Source organism: Nyctereutes procyonoides, unplaced genomic scaffold, assembly GCF_905146905.1.
Source record: "Nyctereutes procyonoides isolate TBG_1078 unplaced genomic scaffold, NYPRO_anot_genome, whole genome shotgun sequence".
Classification (NCBI taxonomy): Eukaryota; Metazoa; Chordata; class Mammalia; order Carnivora; family Canidae; genus Nyctereutes; species Nyctereutes procyonoides.
In genome coordinates this window covers 20,679,753-20,693,714 of record NW_026575030.1, presented here as the reverse complement: position 1 = coordinate 20,693,714, position 13,962 = coordinate 20,679,753, and the positions used below count along the sequence as shown (strand labels likewise).

At 43.6% G+C, this 13,962-nt stretch overlaps 1 protein-coding gene across 12 annotated transcripts in view; it reads left to right on the top strand.

Annotated features, from left to right (window-relative positions):
* The window catches only part of RUBCN (rubicon autophagy regulator), a 72,785-nt gene that overhangs the window by 33,959 nt on the left and 24,864 nt on the right, over window positions 1–13,962 (top strand). For 7 of the 12 annotated variants that reach the window (XM_055316144.1, XM_055316140.1, XM_055316136.1 and 4 more), the window contains exons 3-9: window positions 3,202–3,288; window positions 4,851–5,010; window positions 6,578–6,684; window positions 7,890–8,046; window positions 8,682–9,215; window positions 12,659–12,754; window positions 13,463–13,578. In XM_055316144.1, the coding sequence (XP_055172119.1) occupies window positions 3,202–3,288; window positions 4,851–5,010; window positions 6,578–6,684; window positions 7,890–8,046; window positions 8,682–9,215; window positions 12,659–12,754; window positions 13,463–13,578 (1,257 nt within the window). Of the gene's footprint in view, window positions 1–3,201; window positions 3,289–4,850; window positions 5,011–6,577; window positions 6,685–7,889; window positions 8,047–8,681; window positions 9,216–10,557; window positions 10,603–12,658; window positions 12,755–13,462; window positions 13,579–13,962 lie in introns of all 12 variants that reach the window. The other 5 variants (XM_055316141.1, XM_055316137.1, XM_055316147.1 and 2 more) reach the window with 4 other exon arrangements.

The following is a 13,962-nucleotide window of genomic DNA, read 5'->3' as shown; positions in this document are numbered from 1 at the left end:
TGTAACTGCTTCTTTTTTTTTTTTTTTTTTGGATAAAGACAGAAAAAGCCTTCTTATACAATGTGATCTGAATCATTAGCTGATTAAGTGAGGACAATTAAGGAGTCACTCAAACATTTTATTCTATTTTAAAACATCTAAATTTACATTTGTTCAACAGTCTTTGGATATAGAGCCAGAACCTTTGCTAGGAATATGGATCCACTGGTGGAGTTTCATATCATCTTTCTTGAATCAATTGTACCCATAATGCATGGTACAAGACTTCCAGTTTTATTTTCTTTATACTGGACTAGCAATTTAAGATCCTGTAATATGAGTGTAAACCCTACATTTTTAGGTGTTTGTCCTTCTCACTTTGAAAGTTGTCTTGCCTCTACATAATTTAACATCAAGTTTTTATAGAAGCTTTGTGTGGGCATAAAATTTCAGCTCCTTTGGATAAATACGAAGGAATATGATTGCTGGATCATATGGTAAGAGTATGTTTAGTTTTGTAAGAAACTGCCAAACTGTCTTCCAAAGTAGCTGCACCATTTTGCATTGTTACCAGCAATGAATGAGAGTTTCTTTTGCTCCACTTCCTCACCAGCATTTAATATTGGCATTGTTCTGGATTTTGGCCATTCTAATGTAGATATATAGTGATATCGTATTGTTTTAATTTGTACCTCCCTGATGATATACGATGTGGCACATCTTTTCATGTGCTTATTTGTTCTCTGTATATCTTTTATGGTGAGGTGTCTATAAAGGTCTTTGGCCCATTTTTTAAATCAAATTGTTTGTTTTTTATTGTTGTGTTTTAAGAGTTCTTTATGTATTTTGGATAACATTCTTTTATCATATGTGGCTTTACAAATATTTTCTCCTAGTTTGTCGTTTGTCTTTTCTTTCTCGACATTTTTGGTCACAGAGCAGAAGTTTTTAATTTTAGTGAAGTCTAGCTTATCAGTTCTTTGCTTCATGGATCATGCTTTTGGTGTTGTATAAAACAGTCATCACCGGCGGCACCTGGGTGGGGCTCAGTGGTTGAGCATCTGCCTTTGGCCCAGGGCATGATCCTGAAGATCTGGGATCGAGTCCCACGTTGGGCTCCCTACATGGAGCCTGCTTCTCTCTCTGCATGTGTCTCTCCCTCACTCTGTGTGTCTCTCAGGAATAAATAAATAAAATCTTTAAAAAAAGAAAAGTCCCCCCAAAAAGTCATCACCATACCAAGGTATGGTACCAAGGTCGTACCAAGGTCACCTAGGTTTCTTCCTATGTTATCTTCTAGGAGATTTATAGTTTTGTATTCTTCATTTAGGTTGATGACTCATTTTAACTTAATTTTTGTGACAGGTATAAAGTCTGTATCTAGATTTATTTTTTTGGATATGGATGTCCAGTGTTTCAGCACCTTGTTGAAAAGACTATCGTTGCTCCATTGTATTGCTTTGCTACTTTGTCAAAGATTAGTTGATTTTATTTATGTGTGTCTGTTTCTGAGCTCTCTATTCTGTTTCACTGATCTGTTTGTCTATTTTTTTCCCCAATACTACACTGCCTTGATTACCGTGCCTTTACAGTAATGCTTTAAGTCAGATAGTGTCAGTCCTTTTTAAAGAACAACTTTCTAAGCCCAGTGCTTTTGGTTTTGGAAAGTTATTAATTGGATGTGAGGGCGATCTGGCTGCGACATCTGTCACCCCATTGATTGCCAGGGTTGATTCGGCTGATCTGGCTGGCTAGGCCGGTGTCCCCTTCCTCCCTCACCGCTCCATGTGCGTCCCTCCCGAAGCTGCGCGCTCGGTCGAAGAGGACGACCATCCCCGATAGAGGAGGACCATTCTTCGGTCAGGGGTATACGAGTAGCTGCGCTCCCCTGCTAGAACCTCGAAACAAGCTCTCAAGGAAAGTTATTAATTGTTGATTCTGGGTTTTTTTGTTTTGTTTTTGTGGGTTGCTTTTAGTTTTGGTTTGGTTTTGTCTTATTTTTAGGAGATAAGGGCCTATTCAGATTATCTATTTCTTCTTGGTGAGATTTGGCAGATCCGGTCTTTCAAGGAATTGATCCATTTCACTTAGGTTATCGCACTAGTGAGGCATACAATTGTTAGTAATATTCCTTTGTAATGTGATATCTGTAGGATGTCCCCAATTTTATTTCTGAGTTAGCCTAGAATTTTGCCTAAAGAAAGGAAACCAAGTTAAGTCCTAGTCACATAGATGTAATTAACCAGGAGACATACCTGAGTTGATATTCCACTGCTGCCCACCCCTGGCCACTCAGTGTCCACTGAGCCACAGAACAGGGGCCAGAAACACTGCCACATGCTGCCAAGATATTAGAAGTCTTCATGACTCCAGTTGACAAAAGAGCCTGTACAGCTGACACTTATAATTGTCACTGATATCTTTCCAGTCTAGGTGAGAAACCCACTGACATTTGAGATGCCTTTTGGATCATATATTAAGTTCTGATAGAAGGACTCTTTCTAGGCTATTTATTTTGTTCTGTTGGTTAGTCTGTCTCTTAATGCTTGTGCTAGGTCTGTACTTCTAAATTATTTAGATTTCAGTTTTAACCTGTGCCCAATAATCTCAGAAAGGATTCTCAAAAAATAAGAATTATGTTTTCCTAGTATAAACATTTGCCTTCTCCAGTTCATTCTCCAGTTCATTTCCTAGTATAAACATTTGCCTTTTCTAGTTCAGGGCTTCTCTAGAGTGAAACTATTTATCTGGAATTGATCATTTCTTTGACTCTAAATGCAGCCCTTTCCTGACCTGGGTAGCATGGGAAAAGCAGGTCTTTCCTTACTTGATTTTGCTGTAAGAACTGAAGGCATTCATCTCTGATTCTTAGCAAATAACTTTAACTCTTCACCAGTTTTAAGATTTACCTTCTGGGGCTAAATGGTAGAGAGATGAGGGAGAAATCAGATTATTTTCATTGTATAACTTTCTATATCATATGCTTGCATTGCCTGTCCAAAAGAACAATTAAAACAATTTTTAACAATTATCCTTAAAAAGAATGAATAATATATATATATATATATATATATATATATATATATCCTTTTGATTGCTGCTGAGAACCTTTGTTGAGGCAAGGAAGGTTAGGCTTTTTTTCCTCCTCTCTTTGAATGTCAACACTAGAGCTAAATTTGATCTAAAATGGTAGTGATTTCTTCACCTTCTGTGTTCCCACAGCAGGTGTGTTGCCGCCAGACTGATTACTGGCAGTTTGTGAAGGACATCCGCTGGCTCAGTCCCCACTCAGCACTTCATGTGGAGAAGGTAAGAAGTGAAAAGTAACCGGAAGGCTGTGGTGTTTGATGTTCTGTCTGAAGGGTTTCCTAGGCTAGAAAGACGGTGTGTGTCAAGTTTCCTGTTAACTGAGGAAAGAAAGTTATTCCTATAGAACTAATTTGGAGGGAAGGTATTTGCTTTAAAACATAAACCATGTAAAGCCATTGCTTCAGGCCATTTTCTCTCCTCTGGGGAAGGGGGTGAAAAAAGTTTTGTTATTTTCAGAAGACCTGCATATTAGGACCAGAATGAAGCTGTTCAGAATCCTAGGAAAATGGCACGAGGTTCCCTACAGTGCTTGGGGAAGTAAGATTGGGATGCTTAGCTCAATGTAGTACCTTTGATTTCCAGTTAGGGCAATAGCTCGTGGAGGCTAGTGACTTGGCCAAAGTTACACAGCTAGTTCCAGATCAATACTGCCAAACGTATGTATCTATTTATTTAATTCTTCATTATGGAAGATTTCAAATACATAGAAAATTAAAGAGAGTAATGTAATGAACCCTCAAAATATCTATCACCTGTCTTCAGTACTTGTCAATACAAGGCCAGTTTTGTTTCATATATATCCCACCCACTGCTAGGTTCATTGCTGAGATGATGTCAGGAAAAGTACTTTGTTTTCAAACAATCAGGGAACCAAATCGCAGGGTGTCAAACTGGCCTCTTTTGTGAGAAAAATCCAGAGCCCAGTGTTTTTCTTACATAGACTTTCTTTGTCCTTCTCACGTAATTTATCTTACCACCACTCCCCTTTACCTCCAACTAACTTCCTTTTCTAAAATATATTGCTGTAGTCATTTCCACTTACAAGCTGCCTAGGAGACTTTGCTTTTAGAAACAGCCAACTAGAAGGAGGTTCCAAATAGAGGATGCTCTGACTAGGGCCAAAACAAGATGCTCAGATGACCTCTCTTTGGTGGAGAATCTTTTTTTTTTTTTTAAGATTTTGTTTATTTATTCATGAGAAACACAGAAAAGAGAGAGAGAAGCAGAGACACAGGCAGAGGGAGAAGCAGGCTCCATGCAGGGAACCCGACGCGGGACTCAATCCCGGGGCTCCAGGATCACACCCCAGGCTGAAGGCGGCACTAAACCACCAAGCCACCCAGGCTGCCCTCTTTGGTGGAGAATCTTAAATGGCATCTTCCTTGTCCCCAGATTTTTGTTGCATTATGTTCTGGAGGCCAACTGAAATGAAGAACTCTGAGAGAAGCCAAGAGGTCGAGTTCATCCTTCCTCTGAACACTCCAGGCTAAATGTCTCTTTGAAGTTAGGACATAAAGAGACAGATGTAGCAGCTTTGTTCTCTCTTAGAGCCGCATATCAGGTCTTAGCTGCTTCATTCCTCTTCAGTGGTCCAGTGCAGCAGTGGAATCACTGATCCCTTGCTTCCCCTCCTCCCTCAGTAATCTCTAGATGCTACCCAGAGGAAAAATCCCACTTATCACTTCCTCTTACCCATCTCCATTTAGTTTTCTGGTCATTAGGCCTCAGTCTTGCTGTTTTTACCAGGATGCATGTTGTGACCCATCCTCTTTGCCTCCCAGTTCATCAGCTTACACGAGAATAGCCAGAGCAGCACCGATGGTGTGAGTGAGCATGCTGTTGCTGAATTGTGGCTGCAGCACAGCTTGCAGTGCCACTGTCTCTCCGCCCAGCTCCGACCACTGCTCGGGGACAAGCAGTATATCAGAAAATTCTACACAGGTATGTGACGGTCACTTAGTCAAGATTGTTGCATATACTTTTTCATCTCTTCCACTCTCCTCTTCCTTTACAGACTGACTCTCCCCCAGAGCCCCATATACTTCATTGGGTGCCCTAGAGATTCTAATCAGAAACATGCATCCGGTCTTCTCCTTTATGTGTAAAACACAATCCAACTTTATGCTAAGGTACTCCCCTGCTCCCAGGGATATAAACCGATAAGAATAACCACCATTTACTGAGCGTTTCCTGTGTGCTAGTCACTGTTACATGCTTTTTATGCATATACTCTTCCCAATAGGCCTGAGAGCTGGGTATTAATACCTCTGTTCTATGGCGGAGAAATACGGAGGCAAAAAATAAGGAAAGAAGGTGTCACCTAAAAAGAAGGTATCAAGCTCTGGGAGCTACTGCTTTCAGTGGGCAGGTTTCAGCCAGCAAGGCACTAGCAGGAGATGGGAGGGCATGAGCAAGGGGAGAAGTCAGAGGATTTCTCCCCCTCCCTGACTTTCCCAGTTGGATACCAGCAAAAAGGGTCTTGGGAAGACACTACTTTTAGGACTTAGCATCTCTGTGGTACAGGGAAAAAAAAAAAAAAAGAAAGAAAGGAAGAGAAGGAATGGATCAGTGGGCAGAGAGGCCTAGGATTAGTCCCTGAGTAAAAGTATTTCTGTAAGAAACTTGATATAATAACTCAGATAGATTGCTTTTGGCTTGTCTTACAAATCAGGAATATACATGGGGGAACTGGCAGGAAGTCCATTTTGGCTGTAGTTTTAAGCGCAGAAGCTATTCTTTAGCATTTCTTGCTGATAGATTTTTTTAATTTTTTTGCCAGGCTATCTTTTGTATCTATTCCTTATATTGGTTCAAGATAGGAGGGAGGAGACGGGGGCCTTATCAACCACCAAAAATCTTCAACAAGTAATTTGATCATGTTTTGGGTATGCCATTTGGAGTCTTGCCAGTTGTAACAGCAAGAGATCTTTATGGCATAGAGAACTATGGAATCTACAAAATGTGGAAAAAATATTGGACTATAAAGCGGAGTGAAATAATGTATCTAGTAGCAGCCTTCTGTGCTTCTGGAGTTCTTCCTTCAGCTGAGTGACATCATCCTCAAATTCGTGTCTGTTACTGATCTTGATGCCTGACCTCAAACATTGCATGGAGAGTTATCACGGTTAATCTGATGGCATAAACTTCTTTTATAATAATAAAATAATACAAATATAAAGATAATAATAGTAATACACCTGTTTTCCAGTCAGGGAAGCAGAGCCCAATGAGGTTAGGTGACTCGGCTAAAGTCGCCTAGAGACAGGATTCAAAACTTTGTGACTTTGAGACTTTGAAGCCCCCTTGTCAAGGCCTATTACACTGCACATTACTTAGCCTCTCCTATACTTAATATGTCCCTGATTCCACTCCCCTGCAGCGGCATGAATCTCCTCAAGACATTTTTACCTTTTGTCTCTTTACTTCCCTGAGCCTCTCCCAGGCTGTACAGGGACGCTAACAATCTCCCTGTTGGGCTCCATCACAGCAGTAGCATTTCTCTCCCCAGATACTGCTTTCCTGCTAAGCAACGCCCACGTCACGGCCATGCTCCAGTGCCTGGAAGCAGTTGAACAGAACAACCCCCGCCTCCTGGCTCAGATTGATGCATCTATGGTAAGGGGGCATGGAACCATCTGTGTCTGTGCTAGGCCCTGGACCTTACCATGATATAACCCTTTGTTGCAGGCTATTTCTTTGCTTAGGCAGTTGTGAACTGAAAGGCTTTCATTTAAAAAAAAAAAAACAAAAAAACTAAAACTTGGAGAAGGGGAGGTACCATTAAGTATCTATTGAAGTAAAAGGTCTAAGATCTGTTTAAGGAGGGAAGTGTCTGTTTTTTAAACCCCATTGTAAAGAGGAGCCTTGACAAACTGGGGGGAAGAGGATGATTTTGCATCAGAAGTAGGATTTACAGTGTCATACCTAGTATGACCTAGTGTTACACAGGATTGGATCACCTTCATCCTTGAAGTATAAAGAAAAATTTTTTTTTAAAAATTTTATTTATTCATGAGAGACACAGAGAGAGAGAGAGGCAGAGACACCGGCAGAGGGAGAAGCAGGCTCCATGCAGGGAGCCCGACACAGGACTCGACCCCAAGACTCCAGGATCACGCCCTAGGCCAAAGGCAGGCGCTAGACCACTGAGCCACCCAGGGATCCCCTAAAGAAAATTTTTTTGCTTGATATTGCGTATCGGCAATCCTCCAGTTCACTCAACCCATCACTAATATCAGTGCCTCAGCTAGAAAGGAATCACAGTCCCCACTCCTTTACAGGAGGGATTCCCTGTCTCTTGGTTTTTAAATTTTGATTCTTAGCGACCACCTGTTAAACACTTTCTGTGTTACAGGCTTGATTTAGGCACAATACATGCTTCGTCTCATTTAATTCTCATACCTCTATAAGATCGACATTAATCTCATTTTATAAAGGAAGCCAGCTGGAGGACAGAGTAGAGAAGTCTTTTGCTCCAAGTTTGTAAGTGGTAGGGCTCGGATATAAACCCTGATCTATCTGATTTCTGCTTCTGTGCATAGTCTTAAGAATTTTGTTGTACTGCCTCTATAATAAAGCATTTCTGGTGTACTACCTAGGATTCCAATTTCAGAGGCTGTGGTGTATGGCAGGACTTAGAGATTTCAAAGTTGTAGCTCTGATAGAGCAGTAGAGTTGTATGTCATACCTACAGGCTCTGGCCGCAGTCCAAGCCTGCTGCCAGAGGTCAGCTTCTACTAGCATTTCTGTAGTGCTGAATGCTCCTCCTCCGAGCTCCCCCACCCCTCCAGCCTCAACTCTGACACGTGTTTCTTTTGTAGTTTGCCAGAAAGCATGAGAGCCCGCTGCTGGTGACAAAGAGCCAGAGCCTGACAGCCCTGCCTGGTTCCACATACACCCCTCCGACCAGCTATGCTCAGCATTCCTACTTTGGGTCCTTCTCTAGCCTCCACCAGTCCGTACCCAACCACGGCTCAGGTATGGGGGCAGGAAGGGGTAGTCATGACATGAATGCCCAACCCTGGAAAGTAGGGGACATTGTGGGTGCACACAGGAGGTATAGAAAGAGCCGTGGGTTGGTGCAGTTTGTCAAGTTTCATGTCTTTAATGGACATCTTAAAAAGTTAGATGGTGACTAGCCTAAGATCAGCAGAATCATTAAAGTAATAGAGGAAAGAGATGTTTTTAGATTCTCCTGGATCTCTAATCCATATTGCAAGAAAGCATTTCAATAATAGTAGTAATAATAATAAGTGAGGGCCTGCCATGTGCCAGGCTCTGTTAGAGTCAATTTATATGTATTACTTCATTTGATCCCCAAAACTGTCCTACACAGTAGGTGTTGTTACCATTGCTCATTTTACAGATGAGAAATGCATACTAATAAGTGATGAAGCCACTGTGTCAAGAGCCCACGCTCTTACCTTACCTTACGCGGCTTACCTGCTTCTAAGCGATTTTTGCTTACCTCGCATGGTGAACCTTTTCTGAGGTGATACCACGTGTCCTGGGCACCTAGTAATGATAGGGAGTTTGGTCCTTAGTTGTAGAGAAACCCTACATATGTACCAAGGATTTCCAGCTCATCCTTTTCTTCTCTTTCTATATCCTAGAAAGAAGATCTACTTCCTTTTCACTCTCTGGCCCTCCCCGAAAACCTCAAGAAAGCAGAGAGCACGTCTCACCGGCACAGGATCAAGCCTTCCAAGCCTCCCTGCTTCCAGTCTCTGCATTAGCCAGGGATTCCTCCTCAACCCCAAATGAGATGAGCTCTAGCACTCTGACCAGCCCCCTAGAAGCATCCTGGGTCAGCAGCCAGAATGATTCCCCAAGTGACGCCAGCGAGGGGCCTGAGTACTTGGCCATTGGCAACCTGGACCCCCGAGGCCGGACTGCCAGCTGTCAGAGTCACAGCAGCAATGCTGAGAGCAGCAGCTCCAACTTGTTCTCCTCCAGCAGCTCGCAGAAGCCAGATTCTGCTGCTTCTTCCCTAGGCGAGCAGGAAGGAGACGGGCAGAGCCAGCTGTCCAGCATCTTTCGCAGGTCCAGCTTCTCGGAAGGGCAGACACTCCCTACCACCAGTGGAACAAAAAAGAGCCACACTCGCTCCCATTCGGATACCAACATTGCCTCCAGAGGAGCCCCAGGTAATGCTAGTCACCAGCCCCTAGTTAGTAAGTTATGTTTCTGATGACATGATGGGGTGTCCTGCTTGTAACAAAAGAGAGAAGTTCCTCGTGTATTACGAATACCCAGGAAATCTCTCTGAGAATATCTATGTTTGTGCCTTTATACGTTGCCAAATAGTAAATGTTTTCTTGGGTTCTTTCACCACCTCCTTAGCATCAGAGGACAGTGTGACTTGTCACAGTTTGAGTTTTTAAAGTTTCTCTCAGACAGAGGGGAAATGCTAATGAATAATCCCATTACATCCCTCTCCTTTCTGTGATTCCTGAGAAGTGTGGTCAGATGTAATAGCAGTATAAGAGAGGCAAAGTGGTATTGGGGTTTCCTTATGAAAACTAGGGATATACGAGTGTGGGAACAAGTAAGTGGGGCTGATTGCTGCTTCACTAATTCTGGTTGGAGGGCAGCCCGGTAGAGAGGCCCTGGCCACCTCAACCTCCCTCACACAAATCCCAGCTGCTAGCAGAGGGCACCCTCGGCACGGGAGAGGTGGGGATCATTGCTTTTGCCATCTCCCTGCCATCTTCTGTCATGGGTTGTTAGTTCCAGCAGGCTTTGATTGGGTTTCATTTGTAAGAGAACCTCCACAACAGCAAGTATAACGTGGATCTCGGTGCTTAAAGCCACTTCTGGGTAGAAAAGCCCCAGAAATAAAACAAAAAATTGTAAAAAAAAAAAAAAAAAAAAAAAAAGGAAAAAGAGGGAGATTTCCTTTAGCAGCTGGAGCTGCCATTGATTTCTCATTGTAGTTTCTAGAAAGATGAGAGCTGAGGCCCTCACCTGAAACTTCCAAGTGACAAATTTTTTTTCCCCGTTTTTCTACTCAAGATGTGGTTTGGCTTTTGGAACTCTCTAGGAAAAAACAACAACAACAACTCCAAATCAAAGCCTGTCTTCACACAAGCTTTCTTAGATGTGAAGAGTATTTGAGTTAGCTCCTTGCTTCACATCAGCTGCTGCAGGCCTGCTGTCTGCTGTACTCTAGGCCACTGGGCTTTGAGCATGGAAAACCTCCCTGCCCCCATTCTTGAATCCACGTGGATTCCAGAAACCACGGTAACCTGCTTCGGAAAAGGGAGCCAGAGAAAACCTAAGTCAAAGGGTCTGAGGGAGAGGGGGTCACGTGTAGCTCCTCATGAGTCAGCTACCTCAGTTCAGTTGCTGAGTTCTTCAGCAGTAGGGTTCCCCTCTTGGCAGTTGAGTCCCCACGTCTGCTAGATGAAAGGACGCCCTTTTTCTCACTGTCTCTATTCTCATTTCCTCTGTTTGGACTCTCCTCTGCACCTGTCTGTCTACGTACAGGAGGCCCCAGGAATATCACCATTATAGTTGAAGATCCCATTGCAGGTTTGGGAGCCAGTCCTTTCTGTCCACCACCTCCTCCTCCTCTGTGACCATCTTGCTTAGTTCAGAACCTCCTTTTCCATTCTGGTGTCAAATCAAGTCTGGCTAGTCTGGCCAATCCTGCTGTGATTCTTGGACCTGTCTCTAAAATGGCAGAGACATTTTGCATAATACGTTTCCTGCCCGTGACTTACAGATGCCGCATTTAGTCTCCCAGCAGCTTCTGGGAGGCAGAGTCCAGATTTATCGATCGTGTTTTGCCCAAAGGTGAAAGCAAAGCCCGCTCTTTGTCTAAGGCATCATGTTGAATTAGTGGCAGAATTTTTTTTATAACTGAGTACTTACTGTGGATTACTTTATTTTCCTTGAATTAACACCAGAATGTGTTAACACCTTCCCCTCCCCCCCGTCCTGTGGTCTTGGATGTGGATGCATGTTTTTTGCCTCTCCCAGAGTCCCATTTCCTTTTCTTTCGCCTGCCTTCCTTCCTCTATAAGTCCCATCCCATCCCCATTCCAGTCACTGTACAGGCTTTTTCTAGTGACTTCGGTCGTTTCTTTCGTTTTCACGGTGGTGTTGAAATTAAATACCGTGTTCAATTCTGGGTTCGTGGAGATATTAATAGTAGAAGACAGAGTGGTCAGGTGAACCGAAAGCTGCGGCCTCCTGGTGATGAGCGAAGCCACCGAGTATGTTAGCTCGGAAAAGGGAAAGTTAAAGAGGAGGTAGGACGGCTGTTTAGAAGGGCATTGCTCTTCTTAAGGAGATGAGAAATTGTAAGAAGACCCAAGAGAATGTGAGGAAATCTAAGAATTAGAGCTGTTCATTTTGAATGGGCGACATCTAGAGGTAGTTAGCTCAGTAACCGAAGTCTGGGTGGCCTTTACGTGCCGTGAGGAGCGGAGTGCTGGAGTTGGAGTTTGTGTTGTGCACTGGATTTGACTCGGGACCTCAAAGGCCCCCTGCAAGTCATAGTTTCTTAGCGAGGCATCCTGGTGACTCTGGCTTGTCTAGAGTTCAGTAGTGAGGAGGAGAGCCCAGTGCCAGGACCAGCAGAAATCTCTGAGACCCAAGGAAAACGCAGCTACCTCTTACCACATAGTAGGTAACGAGAGGAGCAGCTGACGGGCTGGCACCATCTGTGGGGGGTATGGGTTGGGTGCAGCTCAATCATTCACTCTCCCAGAGCATCCTGCTCACTTCCCAGGCACCCACCTGCTTTTCTGCCTTCCTTCTGTAGCACTGGGAGTTTAGTGTTTTCCTTTGGAGAAGAATATCAGTTTCTCATTTCCTGCAAGCCCTGCCTGCTGCTATTTCTCTACTCCTCGTTGTTCCTTGAAAACTTCTACACAGCCACTCCTACTTTGCCAGGCTTCTCTTGAAACTTCTCCCTCCCTTCTCCAGTCAGGCTGGGCCTACAGCCCTGTGGCCATCTGAGCCCTGTGGCTGCAGGGCCATCGTCTCGGCTTTTCTAGCATTGTCTGGATGCTTCTCTTAAGGACATTGCTGGATTTTTTGTTTTTCACCTAATTCAGAAGTGGGTTAAATATGTAAGTATGACAAACTTCAGGTTCAATAGAGGCTTTATCCCAGTATTCCTAGTGTAACCATTCTGAGACTATTTAAAAGCCCAGTGTCCAGATGTCAGAAAAGTTTCAATGTGCTTATCTTTGTTTTACCCTGTGAGGACTGTTTTCTACATTGGTTTTTGTCAAGAGCATGGAAATTGGCTAATATTCCTAGCCAACATTTGGCCAGAAGATAGAAGAAAAAAGAACTAAACTCATGAGTTCATTTTGATTTGATTCTTTTTCACCTTTGTGTTGCTGCATTCTGGGTCATAGTTTCTCTTTCTTCTTAGAATATAGGGACTCACCATCTCCTTTCCTCCATGTGTTCCTGCATTCTTGGACTGTTCCCTGTTGGTGTGCCACCCCTCTCCTGTTTGGGAGGGCATCGGGAATGGGAGCATTTAAATGTTGAAACTCCACAGTTGGGAATGTACATTGTTGCTCACCTCGTATGTGTGTTTTTACTCCCTGGTGGCCACTGACACTAGAATCCTGCAATGATAAGTCGAAGTTGAGAGGCCCCTTGCCTTACTCTGGCCAAAGCAGTGAAGTCAGCACACCCAGCTCTCTGTACATGGAGTATGGTGAGTACTAGGAAGGCCAGGGCTGCAGCTGTGTCTTTTCTCAGCTCTCCCTATGTGCCTACTAAGCTCTGAGCTGTCTGGCTCATGTCAGCTCCATGGAGGGTACACACCGTACAGTCTCACCCTTCCTCTCATTATTTACAGCCCCCGTGCTAGAAATCACACTGTCTTGCCATTGCTCTTGCTCCTTTCTGAATTAGGGGTCCCACCCTCTCTTATGCTGTGGGTGTTATCACCATGACTGTCTGTTGATCCAAATGGATGGCTCTCTGAGTGGGTGAGAGGGACCATGAAAAGAAGCCTTTGGTATTGGGCCAGGATTACCAGAAGATAAGCTCTATGTGGAAATAATCCACAGGAGGTAGCTATTTGTTCCCTTGTCAAGGTTCTCAGCACTGGGTTTTTGTTTTTGTTTTTGTTTTGTAGGGTAGGAGGGCAAGTAGGTCATCTTTAAATTTTGATAGTGCAAGGATTGTCTCTGGGCTCTCTTCATTTACTCTATTCTTTAACCAAGAGGCTTAGTGCTCTGAGATTCTGAGATTCAAAGAAATTTCTTTAGAAGGTAGACATCTTCTTTCCAACCTGTTACCTGGGAAAACTTGGGAACATCTTTAGTGGTGAAATCATCAGCCTTCTCAAGAAGCTTGTCTATTACAGATTTGCTTTCTAAGTCAGAATTTTTTACATTCACATTCTGTTTTCCCACAGAGGGTGGTCAGTACCTGTGCTCAGGGGAGGGCATGTTCCGAAGACCATCAGAAGGACAGTCCCTCATCAGTTACCTGTCGGAGCAAGACTTTGGAAGCTGTGCAGACCTGGAAAAGGTGAGGAATCTAAGGGGCTACTGAAGAGCTTGCTCATGAGTTGGGACATCTGGCCTAAGGGGCTGTGCGGCCATTTGTTCGGAAGAGGTTTTAGGTACATAGTTAGAACGTGAGCAGAGACCGTGGGTGAAGTAAGTGCAAAGTAAAGATAAGCTCAACACATTCAATCTCTAGAGAACTTTTCAGGGAGTATATGCTCCTCACTGAGTCCAAAATATTACTGCTTTTGCATTAGCAGCTACCTTGGGCGCAGGAGTATTGAATTTTAGCCACATGGTTATTGTATCCTTGGCCCTTGAACCTTAGGTAAAAGATGTTTCCAGAATTAACATCTATATTTTGTTATAAGGCTCAGATATGTGGGACGCCTGGGTGGCTCAGTGG